The sequence below is a fragment of the Emydura macquarii genome, unplaced genomic scaffold (assembly GCF_026122565.2).
Source record: "Emydura macquarii macquarii isolate MOO-44397 ecotype Brisbane River unplaced genomic scaffold, CSIRO-AGI_Emac_v2 contig_2768, whole genome shotgun sequence".
Taxonomy (NCBI): Eukaryota; Metazoa; Chordata; order Testudines; family Chelidae; genus Emydura; species Emydura macquarii.
The window spans coordinates 11334568-11354034 of record NW_027132905.1 but is presented as its reverse complement, the minus strand read 5'-3'; the positions used below and the strand labels follow the sequence as shown (position 1 = coordinate 11354034).

Genomic DNA, 19467 nt, shown 5'->3' with positions numbered 1-19467 from the left:
TGGAGTTTAGACAGGTCACCAAAAGGTGACATACCTTGGAAATGTTCCTTTCAGGCAGCAGGTAACACACACTTATCTCCCTATCTAGCCATATGGGTATTGTATATTCATTGTATGCAAATAGGCATACGACATGAGGCAGACTTTGCCAGTTTAGAAATCTACAAGAAAGGAAATCTGTAAGATAAAACACACAGCAGTGGGTGTCCTGTTTATGAGTAAGGATAAAGGAAAGGACTGGTATATCTTGGCGACAAAGAAACACATTGAATCCTTCACCTGGGAGGCAAGTTGACAGTGTACATGTCTCATGAAAGGAGGGTCACAGCCAAGCCTGGTTGTAAAGCACTGCAAGGATTTCGGGTGAGCAATATTCTACAAGATATGAGAGTATCTTGTTAATGAAGTCTAGGCTCTAGCATGCGTGTAACGATTTTGTTTTATATGTAACCATTTGCTTCCAATACTTCTACTTGCTACTTCTTGAATCTCTAAACCTTGTTAATAAACTTGCACTAGATCTCACTACAAACATATCTAAGTGCGGTGTGTAAAGCGGAGCAGTGATCTGAGGTGGAACTGGTAAGCTGGGGTGCACTGTTTCTTTGGATGCAGCAAATCTCTCAATACTAAGAGTGTCCAACGGACCAGGAGCTTGATATGCCAGGGATATACTCGGAGGGCTCGAGGGCCTGTTGCTAACCTGCAAAGTAACATGGAGCCTGCAAGGTCTAGAGGAGAGTGCATGTGTTACCCAGGGCTACTGGAGTCCAGGAGCTGACCCAGGGTAGGCACAGATGAAGCTTCCTCATGCTAAGGGCAGTTGGCAGCAAGCTACCTCACACACCTGGGTATCTTCGGGAAACACCGCACCGTGCACCTCTACTGGGAGTCCAGTCTCACAATTTAATGTCTTCCTTTGCTAGCAGTGCTACATAGATGCCTTAGAAATGGATACCTGAGACACAAAATAGGTTTCATAGAACGCCCCTTTGTGCTGTTGAGAGAAAGCGCTCAGAGGTGAATGAGGTTTTGTATAAAAGTAACTGGCTTCTGGAACAAATCATTTTAGCTAGCCACACTGGTGAGGGGAAGGCTCTGATATGGGACACAGTTCACTTGTCTTCTCCCCTCTTGATTATGAAACTGTTGACAGAATAGCAGCAACATATTTTACTTCCACACGTTCCTTAACAACTACATTTTTTGGTTAAGTCAAGTGAGCTTGCTTGAGAATATTCAGTAAAGTGTACCTAGGAGATAACTTTCCACAGTCAGTTAAATTAGGGCCCATTCAGTAAATTCAGTGGATCAAGCCCTTAGAGAGGATGCCAGGTAAGTCTGAAGTATCTTTCACACTGTTCTATAGTGGATTGAACCCTTGAGTGTGAGTCTTCACATTTGGAAGCAGTCCTACAAAATAAGAGCAGGACCCACCCTTAATCTCTGCACTAGGAGTTGCTTGGAGAGACTGCACAAGCTGCAGGTATTTTAGTAGCACAGACTTAAGTGTAGAAACAGGTACATTTTTCCTGTTTTATCAGTGTTCTACAAAATACTCCCGACCATAGCATCATACTGAGGGACTGAAAGTTACAGATGCTATTTTCCTGTGAGGTGGTGTATATTTAAAGCCAGAGTATAACTAATGCGAGTATTCAGATACAACCCAATTATCAAAGATATATTAGCTATACGCTGTAAGAAAAATGTATGCTCTCTTGGATGTTTAGGGATTATTTATAGTGTAGACTTTTTTTTAATCTCATACTTTTATAATTCTACAATTTAAATCTATTTAGCATGCACTGATTATATATGAAATAGCATCTGAGTTGACCATAACACTAAATAACACAATGACAAATGGATGATAAAATGAACTAATTGGCTACACTTGGAAGGAATATTATGAAAATCATCTAATTTATTCTGATTTGTAAATCACACTTTGTAGTAAACGCAATGTGAAAAAGGCAATTCTTTTGAAATATTCAAGGTTATGCTGTGTCAGCATTTTCCTGTCTAGCTCCCACCCAGGTTGCAGGGGATTACAATTTAGGTATAAACTTTTTTTATTTTTAATTGAAAAAGAGAAAGCCGGCATGTAACATGCCTATAATATGGTTACAATGCTTCTGGTTTTAGGAAAAATAAATTTGTAAACAAAATGAGATTAAAAATAAAAATCATTAAATGTTTTAACTGTCTGATCAACATCCACGTAAAATCAAAACCGGTGGTGCCACAGTGAATGAATGATACACATTTAATGTGATCGCACTGAAGAATAAAACAGTCAATGAAAAAACTGCCAAGATTGCAATATTAATATAATTCACAGAATGAAACTAAATTTCTTTCCAATTTTTTTAAGTTAAGCTATAGGAAGAGTTCCAAACCCGTCTATCCTTATCTTCTAGGCATCCACATAGTTTTAAAATTTAGGCTTTAAAAAACTCTCAGAAACTTTACAGTGCACAAAAAAAACTCATTTGCTGAGACTTTGGACCAAACTGATTTTGGGTGTAACATACACTGTTGATGTCAATGAAGTGTACCCTAGAGATTAATTTGGCTCATTGTACGCAAAGTTGCAGCCAAGAGCAATTTTTTCCCCCTCCAATATATGAAATCAAGGGCAAACTACAATCAGGATAGATATAATTTAGGATAATTTCAGCATTAACTTGACTGTCAAGAATACATGTCGTTCTACAGTTCTTTCTGTAACTTAACCTTTGGCAAAGTCATTTAGTCAGACTTTACCTTGTTTTGCCATATAAAAGGGTCATTTTAATTTGCAACACTCTAGTTATTAAAAGCAATATAGTAAATTGAATCCTGCACTGGCATAAGAAGGTGCAATTTCCCTGAAGCTAATGGATTTACACCAGGTACAACTTTTGTATGGGACTGAAACACAGGCAGCAAGGAAGAGTGTTGCAAGTGGGTGGGTGAAATAGGGAGAGAATTGATACGGCTTTTCTAACTGAGAGCTGTTCCTTCGGATAACAAGCCTTGAACTATTTCCACAGCTCTGTTTCTTTCCCTAAAGATAGGAAAATGAAGGGCGAGGTTTCCGACCTGACCGATTGTGCCAGAGTAAGTTTTTCCAGGAGCAAAGCATAAACTTCTGTGTTCACAGTACTCCATGCTAGCTCGATCAAGAGAAGTTGGCAAAACTAGTGAAAGTTACTTAAGTATAATAAACTGCTTTCAGATCCTTTTATCTGCAGAACATTATTGTACGTGAATTATTGGCAACTTCTCTGACTTTGCTATGGACGTTTATTAAGGCTCTGAGTCAACTAAGCAGTTAACCATATGTTTCATGTTAAGCATGTGCTGAAGTCTCATTGAAATCAGTGGGACTTAAGCGTATACCTAAGTGATTTGCTGAATTGGATCCTAACACAGCTACGCAAAAAAAACCAAAACTCAATTTATACACCTCAATTTATAAACATTCGGCAACACTATGTTTACGTGTTTGGCATAAAGAAACTTTTTTCATTATTATTTAAAAGTCTTCTAAAATACTCCTTTGGTCTAAGATAGTAAAACGTATACTCAGCATATACTTCATGTTTGTCTACACAGATTCTTTAATTTTTTCAAGAAAATATGCTAGTGGAGTAGATTGGGGATTATCCACGTTGGAGAATGTGACAGTCTCTTATCAAATGGTCTGCTTGGAAGAAAAAAAACTAAAACATTCACCAGGACACTGAGCAAGCAATTAATATAACAGACATGTTCATACCCAGTATGAAGGCCACCACGTAGTTCGAGATCTGTCCCATGCCAACTATAAGAAACAGCACTGTGAACATCTCCCAGCTGGTAGAGAAGATCTGCACAAAACTGAAGCCAGTCTGCACTGCCATGGTTGCAAACAGAATGCTCTTCCTGCCGAACCTTTTGCAAAAACAAGGAGAGGAAGGTTATATTAAAAAAAAATAATTCCAGAATAAAAATAATTTCAAGGTGCATGGCTAGGCAATACAGACTTAGCACTCAAAGCCACATAGCTTATCGACCCTGGCAGTGCTCTATCAGTCCTTCATTTTTAGGAGCATTAAAAATGTAGGCTCTTTGGAACTCAAGACATTAATAAAAATAATTCAGAAGAGCAGACATCCTAGCAACATAGGTACTATTACACACAAATACACCCCCCCCCCATGTTAAAAGAACATTAAGTTGAAAAATCAAGGACTCAAAAATTAGGAAATGACAGAATTAAGGCTGCCTGTGCAACCTTAATTCAGCCCCCTTGTGCATATACATTACGATAGCCTTTAATTACATCATCACATACTATTTTTTCCAGATCCCCTTCCTCATTCAGTGCACAGGACGGATACTGCCAGTGCTCACTTAATGAACAGCTTATTCAATATTTTATTTTCTCCTTATGGTTCAGTATGCAGCTCTAGGCCTTGTTCAAGGGCTGCTATGAAGACAAGTTTATTAATTTCATTCCTATAGTATCTGAGTGCTTCACTAACATTACATCATTTCCAGCCTGTCCCTGTTCCTGTCCCAGTCTGTCTCTGCCCGACCCCTGGCTCCTTGACCTGTTCCATTCTCCTTGTCTACCCACTCCCATTTTCCACTCCTCAGGTCTCAGCCTAGTTCCACTCTCCCCCTCTGGGCTTATTATCCAGCTTCCAGTCTCCTCCCATCCCAACTCCTTGTCTCTAGTCTCCATGCCCAGTCCCACTTTCCACCTCCCAGCTCCTTGACCTAATCTCATTCTCGGAAACACCTCAACTGTTCTGGCTGAAATTTTCTTTTCAATAAATAAATCAGCCTGAGGTAGACACCTTGCATGGAAAATTTCAACCCAAACCCTTACGATGTTTGTCTAAGCTATAAACAGGGACCCATAAAATGGGATGTTTTGAACAACTTTAATAATAGGCAGTATAAACAAGGGTTAACATTACTGTCCCTCTTGAAGTACACTTCTGATTTTCACATACTGGCAGAAATAATTCAACTCCTAAAGTATAGAAGAGTTCACAATTTAGATAACTGCAATATAACCACTGCAGTTACCCCAGACGTTTATCTATCTAAGATGGTCATAGGGTGCCAATAAGTGGGATAAATATATAATTAATCAGAGGCCTAACCTTGCAGCACTGAAGTCAATGGGAGCTTTGCCCGTGACTGCGGCGGATACAGAATCAAGATGCAGGAGAGCAAATCTCATAGCAGCTTACTCTGCCAGAACAATAAAACCGAGGTAGTGGAAATCTAGCGATGATTCAACTATACTATCCTCTCTCCATTTTTCATCGTCCACTTTTTGTCTATATTACATTTCTATTCCTTTTTTCTTATGGAAATATACTTGCAAGCTTATCTCTGGATTTAAAGACCCATAGCCCTTCCACATACCACGTTATGGTTGTAAAGTCAAGCACTCAAAAGTTAGGAAAAGACAAAATTAAGGTTGCCTCTGCAAACTTAATTTGGCCCCATTTGCATATGCATTATGATACAGTCTTTAATTACATGATCCTATGCTATTTTTCCACAGGACACCTGGCTCATTCACAAGGACACATTGATCTGTATGTAGAGCTTAAAGAGCTTTTATTAGAAATGATGGCTACAATATTCTGTCACTTGGAGAGTGGTTGCTGCAGAACATACAACTCTTTGTTTTCAAAAATGTTGCTAAAAAGTCCTATTAGGGCCCTGACAGCAGCAAGGCGGAACTGAACTTATCTGAAATCAATTTACATGCTGGAGATTTTTTTTAAAAAGAGGTTTCCCACTCTACAAAGGGTGCCAGAAAAGTTTAAGGATCATGTCTCCTTTTTAAAATATAACATTAACTGAGATCTGCACTATGGACAAGAGTCAGTGGATTACTTTTGGATTAAATGGAATTTAATATTTGAGGTTTTAGGATTAAAACTTCCATCAAGTTTTACAAAGCCACATCCATCATCCCAAGAAGCTGATTCCTTCTACAAGAGTTGAGTGGACACACAATATCGTTGAGCTTGCTCCATAAAAGGGGTCATAGTGGACAAGCAACTCAACATGAGCTCCCAAAGCAAGGTTGTGGCAAAAAGGTCTCACATGGTGCTTGGATCTAGTCATGGGCATAGTGAGTAAGCATAGGGAGATGATTTTATCTCTGTGTATGACGCTGGTGAGACCAATACTGGAATAGTGCTATGAAGGATGTGGAAGATGCCCATAATATTTTTAAAATATTTTATGTCCCTCCGGTTGAGTGTTCTGGTGTTGTTTGCTATACGATTGTAAGGGGTGAAATCAGGCATGGCTTAAGAGACCCATAGACAGGAAGGTGGACAAACACTTCCAATAGCCCGCCCCCCATTCGCTGAACATTAAAGGACAATGCTGCTCTGAAGTCTATCCCTGACCCCTTGGTGGGCTGCGCAAGCCAGTTTAACCAGGCTCAAGAGACACAGGGCAAGACAAAGAACTTTGGGATGCATAATAGGGTGAACTCTGAAGAACAGGGAGAGAGGGAGACAGAGATTGCAGAGATGTAGACTGTCCCTTCAGTCTGAGAGGCTGGGCTGTCTGGATAAGATAGGCCTATCTAAGCTTTAGGTAAGTCATTTATGCATATAGAGACTGCTGTGTTACCCAAGTTTGCACCTGTCATGCTTTGTTCCTAACTGTTGATAGTATACAATACTTGTTTTGAAAAGGCTGTTTTGGCTCACTGTATTCACACTGGTCACAGCTTCTGAAGAGAAGACTCACAGATCTCAAACGCCATCAGGCTTGCTGAGCAATCACAACTGGTGCATGAGCTGTAGCCTAGTATCCTGGTCTAAGAGTGGGTGAACTGCAGGATTCCACCCCAGAGAGGTAAAGACTTGAGGCATAAAGTCCAGAGAGGGTGCACTCAGAGAGAGACCACGGAAGGGGTCAGAGGCGTAGCTAACCCTGAACCAGGACAACTTCATCCAATTCTGGGGTCCCCATTTTGAAAAAGATGTTGAAAAATTGGTGAAGGTGCAAAAAAGAGCCACAAGAATTATTCGAGGGCTGGAGAAAATGCCTTGCAGTGAGAGACTTTGCATTCAATCTGTTTCTTCTTTTTCCCTTTCGCCTTGTTCCATCAGTCAGGGCTAGCATCTCTTGTTCTTCGTCTCCAAGCATTTCAGCAGTAGGAAGTAGTAGTTCCCTCTTCCTCACTGGCCAGCATTCCATCCCATATGTCAAGGCAGGTCTAATCATGATCTTATATATTTTACTTATTAGTTTACTTGGCATATTCTTATTGCAGAGAATTCCCATCATCTCCTTCCATTTACACCAAGTGCTGGTCTTCATGCAGTTCCTAACATTCCCATCAATGCTCAACACTGAATGGAGGTATTTAGATTGCTGCACAGACTTTAAAGTCAATATCATCTAGTTTTGCTGGCTTCTCATTGTCCCTCTCAACAAAGCATCACATGAATTCAGTCTTTGGTTAGCTGACTTGTAAGCCGTTTTCTTCTAATGCAGCCTTCCACAGTTCTAGACCCCTTTCCAGTTCATATTTATCTTCACAGCACACCATAATGTCACTGACAAAAAGCATGCTCCATGGACGCTCTCTCTCTCCCAATCTCCTGCATCAAGGTGTCCATTACAGTCACAAATAGGAATGGGCTTAAGTCTGATCCTTGATATAGACCTACCTTCACTGTGAATGACTCACTCTAACCACAGTTACGTCTCTACTGTTGTGCTATCCTCATACGTATCCATGATAGACCAAACATATGTCTCTGGCAGACATCACCATAATAATTCTCTAGGAACTCTGTCATTAGCCTTCTCCAAATCCACAAACACAAAATGCAATTCCTTGTGTTTTTCCCAGGTCTTCTGCAATATTTGGGCTGCAAACACTTCATCCATTGTTGACCTTCCTGGCACTGGAATCACTGGAATGGCACTGGATCAGCCATTTAATCGTGCGACTCATTAACTTTTCATCATTTTATTTACCAGCTTGTATTCCTCATAACTTTCCACAGTTCTTACTTTTTGCCACTGCTTAAAACCTTTTCTCCTTCTTCTTTACTACTTTTGGCAGATCACGGGACCCCATGTCTCCTTGCTACGAAATTTCCATCCTTCCATCATTTGGCCACAGGCAGCTTGTGCACTTTCTGTAATATTTTTGGATATTTTCCTCCCCAAACTTCACTGGACAACAACCAAACCAACATGACGACACCAATCTCTATGGAACCTCATTCTTAAATCTCAGACTAACTTCTCTATTTGTGAGGTTCCACCACTTGAATCTTAGTTCTGTAACTCATCTTTTGTCCCCCACTAGCTTTTCCCCCCCAGAAGTCCATTACACATAATGTATGTTGCTCTGCAATCTGCTCTGCTGGGATCACTTTATAGTCTCTTCCTCTTGTCAGGAAGTAATCTATCTGGGACCTATTGGCAAAGCACTTGCATGTAATTAAGTGCTTCTCCCTCTTTGCAAAGCAGGTACTGGCAACAACCAGGCTGTGGGCTCTGGCTAACTCGAAGATATCTTCACCAGCTTCATTTCTAGTTTCAAATCCTCGTTCTCCATGACAGTCACTGTGGCCCTCACTGTATTCTCCCATGGGTCCTCAACTTGTGGTACTTCACTTATCACTTGATTCAGCACTATCTGTAACTCCTCCTTCTCCATCATACAACCAATCTGTGGCACGTATCCTCATATAACATTCAATATTTGTTCTCTGCTCAGTGCTATTCTAACTTTCACCAGCCAGTCACTCTTCCTTTGGATGTCCATTATCCTATCCTTTAATATTACTTCTATAATCATACCTACTCCATTCCCCCTTGGTACACAGCCATGACACATTATCCTGTAACCCACCCCAATGTCAGTGGATTTCAACGCCTTCCATTTTCACTTTTGTATGCAGGCAATGTGCACTCCCCTTCTCTTCAGCATCTTAGCTACTTCTCTTGATTTCCCAGCCATTGTTCCCATATTCAAGGAAGCCAAACGTAGTTCTTGGGCTCACTTCTTTAGCCACATGCACCCAGAACATGGTAACCTTTTCCCATTTTCCTACAGCTTTCAGGCGAAGTGGTCACATGTTGCTTCTAGTGGATGCCCTAGCACTGCACTGACATACTCCCCGAAGACTGAGACTCATAGAGCATATAGAGCATGTGTGATTGGCACAACTTTTACAAACCGGCTGTCCAGGCCAGAAGTTCTTAGTTTGAAATCAGAGTCCCTTCCCCTAGATGGTGTTCCTACCAAAGCTAACAGGCCCCCTCTGTCCAGAGCAGTCTGGCTAATAGGTACTAGACATCCACTTTTCACACCCACACTTTCAGTTAAGGACACCTTCGCCACAAGAAGGCAAGTAGTAGGAGTTTGGCTGTCATAGGTTATATATCACGCCTGCTGCATGAGGCATTTTCTAGGGAATGAGAGCTCATTATCAAACCCAACATAACAACTCTTTTGGAGGAGAGGAGTATCTGTTTAGCTGATTATAAACCAGATTGATTACAGTGTCTACACACCTTCATGGAGAGAAAATATCAGGTCCTAAAGGGCATGACAAGAACTGATGGCTGGAAGCTTAAGCAAGACCAATTCAAATTAGAAATTAGGCATACATAGTTTTTTTAACAGTGAGGGTGATTAACCACTGGAGCAAACTACTGAAGAATGTGGTGGATTCTCCAGATCTTCTTGATGTCTTCAAATCAAGACTGGATGCATTTCTGGAAGAGAGGCATTAACCAAGCACAAGCTTTTGGGCTCAGTGCAGGAGTAAATGGATGGTTTTCGATGGCCTGTGATATGCAGGAGGTAAAATCAGATTATCTAACGATCCCTTCTAGTCTTTAATCTGAAGCATGAATCTATGAAAAAAAAATCTGGGCCTGATGAATCATGTTAGGATTTACAATAATTTAGGGTTGTCTCCATCCTTCATTTTGGATCTGCTCAGTTTTTCTCCACCAAACCCTCCTGAGTACATGGACAAAAATGGTGGATTGAGTTCAAGCCATCTCACTGCTCCGAGACTGGGCCTTCCATTATGATGTTAGAGGAGATTTTATTCTTGATGAAAAACTACTTGAAGAGCATGGATAAAGAAACATCAACAGACCCTTTGTTGAACGGTCAAATATCACCACATCCGAGTACAAGGCAAATGCATGTGCACATTGCAAAGATTAGTTCCTAGTTTGAAGTGTATACTTGAAGGTGCCTATTGAACAAACAGAAGAATAGAGCTAGGAATTTCAAAGACGCTAATGAGGTCAGGTGCCCAATTCCCAACGGAAGTCATGGGCACTGAGCACCTAACTTCCTCAGGCCTCTTTTAAAATCTCAGTGTATATGACTTAGCACCATTTATTTTGGTGGAGCACGGATCAGTCTTGAAACATGCTCAGAAAGGAAGGCTTAGGCTAGCCTTTTTAAAGGGCAAGGGTAAGGTGCAAAACTAGCAGCAACAAGGCTAAACTACTGTATGTACTTTACCTGTCTGAGAGCTGTCCTGATATAAAGGATCCAATAAGCACCCCCACAAAAAACAAGGAGGTAGTCAGTGGGGTTTTCCAGTCATCATCACATACCAGATTCCACTGCAAAAGAAAGAACACCATGTAACATTCCCTATTTCTTAATATCATTTCACAATCATTCAAATCAAAAGGTGATTCAAATTAGCTGTTTAGTAACAAGATCGTTTTGAAAATGTATGGATTTCAACATACTTTGGCCTAATTTTCCCACACTTGTTTTTCTGCCTGGCTTTGGATATGGGGCACTGCAAGGTATGGTGCATTAATTAGACAATGATGACCCCCTACATTTCACAATCATTCAGATCAAAAGATTATTCAAATTAGCTGCTTAGTAACAAGTTCATTTTGAAAATGCACCGATTTCAACATATTTTGGCCTAATTCTCCCATGCTTGTTTTTCTGCCTGGCTCTGGATATCAGGTTCTACTAGGCCTAGTGTATTAATTAGACAGTGATGGCTCACAACCCAGAAGCGCAGTAAAAAAGAAAAAAGTGGAATCGCCTCATTTCTTCTTGGGATGGGTAAAATTACAACTGACTTCATATAAGTCAGGATAAGGAACCTTGTTTCCCCCCTCAATGTGGTTGTGTGAGGCCTCAAATCTAGCTGCCTTCCTATCTGGCCCCAATTAAATCCCCCCCGGTCTATCAGGCCTACAATGCACTCGGAGAGGTATGACCAAAGGGCAGGCAAATGAGAGTTTGGTGACAGCTGGATGCAGCACTATGGGAGGTGGGGGGCATTTCTGGATGCCCAACTTGAGACACCTTAAAGGGATCTAATTTTCAGAACAGATCGAACCCCCACCAATGCAAATTAAGACACCATGAGGTGAGCCTAAATTGGGCACCCAAACACCACTGGTTATTTTTGGCAATCTTGGCTGTTGTGGCCACACAGAAACAATGGAGGTTGAGACACATTCACAGGGCCAGAGCAAAACCAGATAGCTGTGGGGAAGACAGGAAAGATCCAAAGAGCTGACATGCACCCAAATATTTCCCAACTGTACGCTTGTATCAACGGATCCCCATCACCTACTTCTTAATCTGTCGCCCACTGGGGCAGGGATTGTCTCTTTGCTGTGTCTGCATGGCACCTAGCACAATGGAGCCTCGACCCTGACTGAAGCCCCTTAGATGCTATAATATAAAATATTTACTACTGGTCTCTCCCCCCACATCCCCTTCAAAACCTTTCTGACTTTTTCTAAATTAATGGGATTAACAGCAGTCTCATTTTCACAGGGGGGAGAGGAAGCATTTAGTCAAAATGTTATCTATGGAGCTTTATTATAGTTGTGTTCAAGTGGTGACTGGAGCTATGGCATTGAGAGAGCCACTCAATGCTACAAGAACTGTAAATATTTCTAGTCTCTGAGAACAGGTTATTTTCCAGGGCCCGATAGTCCCCCACTGATTCAGTGAATGGGGTGTGGTGTAACTGACGTGGAAGAAGGCTGAGAGAGAGAGATCCACAGCATTTTCTCCTTCATAGATCCCTGCACAAATTTCCCCCTAGGGCATCCCAGAGATCTGAGCTGTACATGTGCCAAAGAGGGTGGGGTGGTTGGCACAGTTGATAGCAGAGGCATCGTATCTACCTTCCCCACAAAGCTGTGGGAAAAATAAGTCAGTAAAATAAATGCTGAGAAATTCAACCTTATCTTGCTCTTCTGAATGGAGATCCAGGAGCAGTGGCCAGCACCACAACTGCAGAAGCAATGCTATCACGGTGCTCTAAATATACACAAGTGACCCCTGAGATCTGCATGTTTAGGGAGGCAGAAACTGAGAGGGCGTAATCCACCCCCGACCTGACTGAAAAGGCACGAACACTGAGCTTTTCTGGGCCCTACACCAGTTCTTTGACGTAGAGACTCTCACCACAAGAGTTCAACTAGAAAAGTGTAATTTACATATGAGATGAGGTTCTTGGTTTAAAACAGGGTGGGGCGGGAGGGCAGCATGATCCCACATTCGTGAAAGTTTCCATTGTACCTGCACTGCTCTGGCACAAGGCTTGTTGTGTTTCTGTATCTAAAAGAAATACTGTCAGGTTAAAAAAGTCAACTCATTTCACACATTAACACCCCTTTAAAATGTTTTCTGATTTAATAAACTGCAAAACTAGTTTAGTGTTAACTATTTATTCTGGTCACTGGAATTTGTTTTGATTGGACCTTTAAACCGAGTTACTGTGGAAACATTTCTATTGATCTTCATTGTAAACCTACATCAACTTGATAGCGCAAGGTATTTTTGAACGTTCATGATGAGTCTCTTCCCAACCAAGTGACAGTTGAGTATGTTTTTGTCACAGCACATGTTCAAATAAACGAACTTGTTAAGACGTGTTTGCCAGAACTGCTTGTGAGTCCAGAGTTCACAAATATCAGTTTCAGATTAGATCATTTTGCCATATATCTAGGCTGAATAACCATCAGATCAAAGCAATATTATATTTTACAGAATAATGTTTAACTCCATCCCTTTTCAGGAACTTGCCCTTAGATAATGCAGCAGGTACAGCGTGAAATATAATGCCAAGCAATGTCTGAAAAAATAAATAAAATCTATTCAGATGTACTGTAGTTAGACAGAGGATAACTTCAGCTGAAATCTCAATTGTGGGCTGTTCAGACCATTAGCCTAATTTTCAAATGATTTAGGGGCAAAAAACCCACAAGATTAATTTTCATACGGAACACCCCGCAATACCCACTCTTAATTTTGATCCTACCCCTGTTATTATGGCAGCGGGATAAAAAAAATCAACAAACAATGCAGGAGCAGGTGGGAGTGGGTATTGCAGGACGAGACAGGATGGGAGTTGGATTAAAAAAATAGTCTTTTCATGCTACAAACAACATGAACCCCTGTCCAGCTGCCATCGCTCTCTGGCTGCCCAGCGCTGAAGGCAGCACCACTGCCAGCAGCAGCGCAGAAGTAAGGGTGGTAATAGGGCATGACTGGAGAAGAGGCAAGACAAATTCCTGGAATGGTAAGGGGGGCGCAACTGGAAAAGTTTGTGCACCACTGTAGCACAGAACAGTGGAGCAGAATGTGTTGAGTTAGCCAAAGTATTAGTGTTAATGTTATGGAAGGCACATGACTAAGTCCTTATGCAAGCCATACCAGATGATTCAAGAAATAGGTAATGCAAAATGGAGATTATTTCACATCTAGATCAGTAGATCAGCGAATATGATCAAAATTTATTCTGATTGCCTGGCTGCTTAATGTCTACATAAATTGAATCCAAGTATAATTCCTAACGGACAGGTGTGCTCAACAGAAGTCTCTGTCACCATTTGGGACCCCCATTGTCAGTTTAAGCAGAGATTCCAAGGCAATTCAACGGTCAGTGAATGGAAGGGTTCTGTTTTTAGTGTGTGAAACCCGACTCTTTTCACAAGCAAGAAATGAACTATCTAATGTCATTCAATGGAAATTTAAGTTTATTCTCTTATTGGCACCAAGTATATTAGTCTACAATAATTTTCGGTCTATTGAACTCCTACATTCTAGGAGACAGTAGCAAGTGTTAATCCTACTTTTCTCTCCTGACTACAATTATACTATTATTAACCTCAACACTGTGATGCTGGCTGGATTAGGGGGACCATTTATGGTATTATTTAACATCAATATGTCAAAATCATAATAATTCATATGAGTTATGCTGTGTCAGGTACCGTTAGAGAGGCTATAATTTGCTAAGTAAGATGATAGTGTTTATGATCATGTGTTACTGTATTGGATTGGATTGGAAGTATTATTGTATGTATTGGAAGTTATGGATATGTTTGACATATCTGTATTTCAACTTGTGCTGTGTTTCTGGGCGATATCCCAGACAGGATGGCTGCAGCACTAGTCTGCTAATGGCCCATTAAGGAAACTCACAGGTACAATGGGCCCAAGGGGAGAAGCCAGGGATATACCTGATGAGTCACCAGGACTTACTCATGTGACCCTGGACTCCATCTTATTCCTGTAAATTTCCATAAGCAGCATGGCAAAGGCCAAGGGACATAAAAGGTAGCTGCTGCGGCGCTGCACCACATCCATTTTGTCTTCAGTCTTCACCTACCTCTGGATCAACTCATCTACAAACTGAAGCTGTGAATCAAAGGACTGAGACCCATCCAGGTACTGGATGTACACCAGAGGGACTACACTAGCCTGCAAACTCCACAATTCTACTAAAAACCAAATATATATGGACTTTCAAATCAACTGTATGTGTCTGATTGCTTTAATAATTTAACATTTCTCTTATAGTTTGTTTATTTCCTTTTATAATAAACCTTTAGTTTTAATTACTAAATGATTGGCTGTCAGCGTGGTATCTTGGGTAAAATCCAAACTTATATTGATCTGGTAATGTAGCTGACCCTTTGGGTTCAGGAGAACCTTTTTGGTAAAGAGCATAGATTTTTAAATAACTTATCTTTTTACTGGACCTATTGGCTGATTGAGAGCCAGAGACTGAAATGCAGTAAAGGGGGCTGTGTATATTATTGTTTTAGCTTCTTGATAACCAGTGTAGGGAATCAGAAGCATTATTTGTGGCTGGTTGGGAAGTCTCTCCTTTTGCAGCCTGCCTGACGTTGGCATTTTCAGGTGGCTACCCTAGGCAAAAACAGGTCACAAACACAACTTCGTTTAATGTGACAGTGGTTGTTTTGAGATATTAGCATCTGTCCAACTGGTGCATCTTATGGAGACCCATAATCAGGCATGGAAAAAAGGAGAGGCAACAAAAATGTGAGATTTTTACTACATTTTCTAAACCAAACTCCTGATTTTAAAGTTTTTAAATTAGCCAATTATTTTTCCTTTTCTCCCCAGCATCATATCAATGTTTCCATGAAGAAACCAGATCCTTTTACTCCTATATTGGGCCCAATCTTGCAACTTTTAAACAACAAGACAGTGTGATTAAAGACTGTAGGATTAGGTTCGTGATCATCATCTCTACGTAACTATTGCAAATAAAGTCAATTTACTATCATCCACAAAAACAGACTGCAGTAATTCAATTATAGTTTGTAGATTAACTATAAACATACCTTCTGAAATATCTTAACTTAATATATTATTTATTAACCAACAAACAAGTCATTCTGACCAACCACATCCAGAGAGCAAAGTCTTGGTAAACTTGAAAGGAAGGTGCTTTTACTTTCAGCAGCAAAACTTATTAAGGCAAGAGACTACTTCCACAATAGCCAAATACCTCAACTTGATTACTACAGGCTAGTGAGGGCATACAGAATAGTGAATTCTGCCTGCTGTTGGTAAAAGGAGACACTTAGGATTTACAGGTCTGCAAACCAATTACCTCTCCAAAATAACAGAAGAGATCAGTTTCATTACTGGAAATGACAGTGCCCTTTTAGAGATTATCCAACTGGCTTTCCCACATACAACATTTTGTTACTCTATCAGAAATCACTGATTAACTGTCTTCAGTGTTCCATTGTGTTACAGAGCTCAACCTAGCATTATATAGTGCAGAGACCTTCAGTCTTAGCAGGAAACTACCCTACAAATGTCTTCAAATCCATCCAGTTCATAACAAATGAATAAATGCTGTTTGAAACCTTGTTTAAAAGGCTGAGATCGATAGCAAGCAACTCAAGTGAAACTCAAAAACAGTCTGGTTCTCATGACTCAAGAAAGTCTGTAGATCATAAATTTCACATGTACTGCACCAAATGTACTAAACATAGCAAGATCATCCCCATTTAATCACAAAGACGACAGCATTATATATTGTACTCTAGCCATACTATCAGCTGCCAACTCTGGGTAGATCTCATGCAATCTATTGTAAAAGCATCACTGAGAAAATCAGCTGAGTGGGTAATCTATGCAGGTACATTAAAATGGTAGTGGTTTGTATTCAGTTTTTTATTTGGAGGATTTTCCACGCTGACAACTGCTGCACATTTGATTGGTGTCATTACTTTATGCTGAGCAAGAGTTCACATTTCAATTATGCACAGCTGGGAATTATGCACATTCCAGTGAAGTTGATATTAATAAGCAAGTTGATAATTGATTGTAACAGAAAGAGTCCTCTCCTCAGGACAGTGTGAGAGCTAAAGTGTTTTACAGTAAGGAGCACTAACTTTCTTAGCTGCATCAGCATTAGCAATAGTGGGGAATTCTTGTCCAAAAACCCTGGCATTGACAAGGCGTAACACTGCCTGTTCAGTAATGTTAGCCAGGATACACCTGTTATATCAGCTCTCCAAAATGTACATTGGCTTTATGTTTGTTCCCAGAATCAATTCAAAGTTGTGGCTTTGAGCTACAAAGGTATACGGGAATGTCTTCACTATAGTTATCTTGGGCGATTGGCACCCAAGTCTGAGCATGTGGTTAGCCTAGCCCAGGTGTGAGCAGCCACACTGCAACACCATACCCAAGTTGCTGGACACTCTTCACAAGCCCACTGAAAGTGGCTCTTCACACCTGGCTGAAAGAGCTCAGACAGGAAGAAAACAAGTAGATTTGGATGGGAGTAAAACTGATTTGGGTTGGTGATATGATATCTCCGGACAGAAAGACACAATGTAAATAGTTAAGCTTGTATAAATGTTAAATTGTTAAATTATTTCTGACTGGGACAATTCATTTGGGGTTTCACCATTTTAAAATCCATTGGCACAATGGGAAGAGCTGGGGGGGAAAGGGGAGAATGTTGTTTTGCTGAAAGGTGTTAATAGCTGCCATCAAGTGGGTCTTTGATCTACAGAACAGAGGCCTGAAAGATGATGGATTTGCTAAGCACCCTTCTTTCATGGTCAATGGAAGGAGCAATTAAGCCCCTTTATATAGCGAGACAGCTGAAAACAACAGAAGCCACCACCCAAGGCAATGGCCCAGCCTACATGGCAAAGTCTGATCAGAAGCTAAACTGGGGTAGTCAATTATTTTTTGTCAAGGCTCAAATTTCTTGGTCAAAATATAATCAATGTCCAGATTCCAGAGAAAATAACAAAATAAAATAATAAAAAGTAAATAAAAATATTTTGGGATCTGTTCAAAAGCGTCTGGCAGTCCAGATTGGCCTGTGGTCCACCTATTGACTACCCCTAAACTAAGCCAGGTGGGCTGAGGAATTCCCTGATTACAAATACAGGGGCAAAGGGATTGTTTGGCAAGGAGTGTGTGTGTGTGAGTGAGTGAAAGTGAGAGAGAGAGAGAAAGTGAGGAGAAAGCCAGCAGACAGAAAGAGAAACACTTGTAAGAATGACCCTAGGAGGGTGGAGAGAGAGAGATAGCTCCTTGGGGACAGTACATGCAGGGAAGGCAGGGTGGGGATTTCTGGGTAAGGAAATTGCCTGCTGTTGTGTATTCCTACTGTGTTCAGCAAAAAAAACCAACTCTGTATATTCTTTGTAACTAAACAGAATTGCAACACAGAATATATCTGACCCATATTGTGCAATTCTCCAAACAGAAACAATTCTGCAAGATCCCGAATATTGGCTAACCACTCCCGCCAAAGGGGTAACAGTATCCTCCTTCCTACTCTCCCAAGCAGCCAATTTATAGACCTTCCCCACAGCACTGGTGCAAGGGAAGATAGGAATCTGAGCTGAGGTTAACTTATTAGTCAATAATCAGGTAATTCTATGTCACAATTTTATGGAGTGCTAGGTAGGAGAACAGTCTGTGTAAAGTCAAATAACAGGGAGGAGACAGAGACTGAGGCCTGGTCTACAGTACAGAGTTAGGTCAACGTTACATTGACTTAACTCTGTAAGCACTACACTAAAATGTAGCTCCGACCGATGTAACTCGCCCACTATACCAACTTAATAAGTTCACGGACTTAGGGCTAGTCTACGCTTAAAACTTACAGCGGCACAGCTGTATCGGTACAGCTGTGCCACTGTAAGAGCGCTTGTGTAGCCGTGTTATGTCAACTGGAGAGAGCTGTCCCACCGACATAATAAAACTACCTCAACGAGTAGTGGTAGATGTGTCGGCAGGACAGTGTCTCCCTCCAACAGCACTGTCCACACAAGCATTTTTGCCAGAAAAACATATGTCGCTCAGGAATGTGGTTTTTTCACACCCCTGAGTAACAAAAGTTTTGCCAGTATAAGCGCTAGTGTAGACAAGGGCCTTAATAACTCTACTTCTGCGAGAGGCGTAGAGCTTAAGTCAATGTATTGTCAGTGTAGACACTGCGTTGCTTACATCAACTCTTTCTGCCTTTCAGAAGCTGTCCCACAATGCCTTACACTGGTAGTTAAATCTGTTCAAGTGCTCCAGGTGAGGATGTGCACCACCGACACAAGGAGTGTAGTGTGGACGTGTAAAACCAATTTAATCACTGTGGAGACTGTACGTTGACATAACTTAGGTCCATTTAATTTTGTAGTTCAGTCTGAAAGAAGTAGTGTAACCTTTCCTGAGTAGCCAGAAGGAAAAGCCAAGGAAATCAATCAATCAAGGTTAGTTAGCTGAAGAACAAAGCCTAGAAACAAGATCATATGCACAAGAATACCCCAAATACAGAACTGAACCATGTACACAGGCAGAGCAGATCCTCAAAGTTTTTCCACTGTCTGACATGCAACATGAGAAGGTCAGTGATAAGCAGGCAATCTCACATGAAATCTGCTGTCACTCAAAGATCTGGTGGATTCAGGAGATCTGTGGGTGGTTCTCTTTTTGAGGAGAATTTAGCAGGGAAATAAAATTAATTAAGATTTTAGTTTAAAATTTCAGTTATGGCTGGTACAATATTCAGGGTTTAGTGATCCTTTTCTTAAGAACTTATAACTGAATGTCAAACAGTTTAATAACATCCATATTATATAACTAAATTACAAGGCGCCCTCAATTAACTGAACCAC

The 19467-nt window shown here is 40.8% G+C and overlaps 1 protein-coding gene across 1 annotated transcript in view; it reads right to left on the bottom strand.

Moving 5' to 3' along the window:
- SLC22A4 (solute carrier family 22 member 4) overlaps positions 1-19467 on the bottom strand; it is a 54257-nt gene that overhangs the window by 28300 nt on the left and 6490 nt on the right. Inside the window, exons 2-3 of the mRNA XM_067566585.1 lie at positions 10532-10635; positions 3767-3921 (exon numbers count right to left, since the gene is read on the bottom strand). Of these exons, the coding sequence (XP_067422686.1) occupies positions 3767-3921; positions 10532-10635 (259 nt within the window). The remainder of the gene's footprint in view (positions 1-3766; positions 3922-10531; positions 10636-19467) is intronic.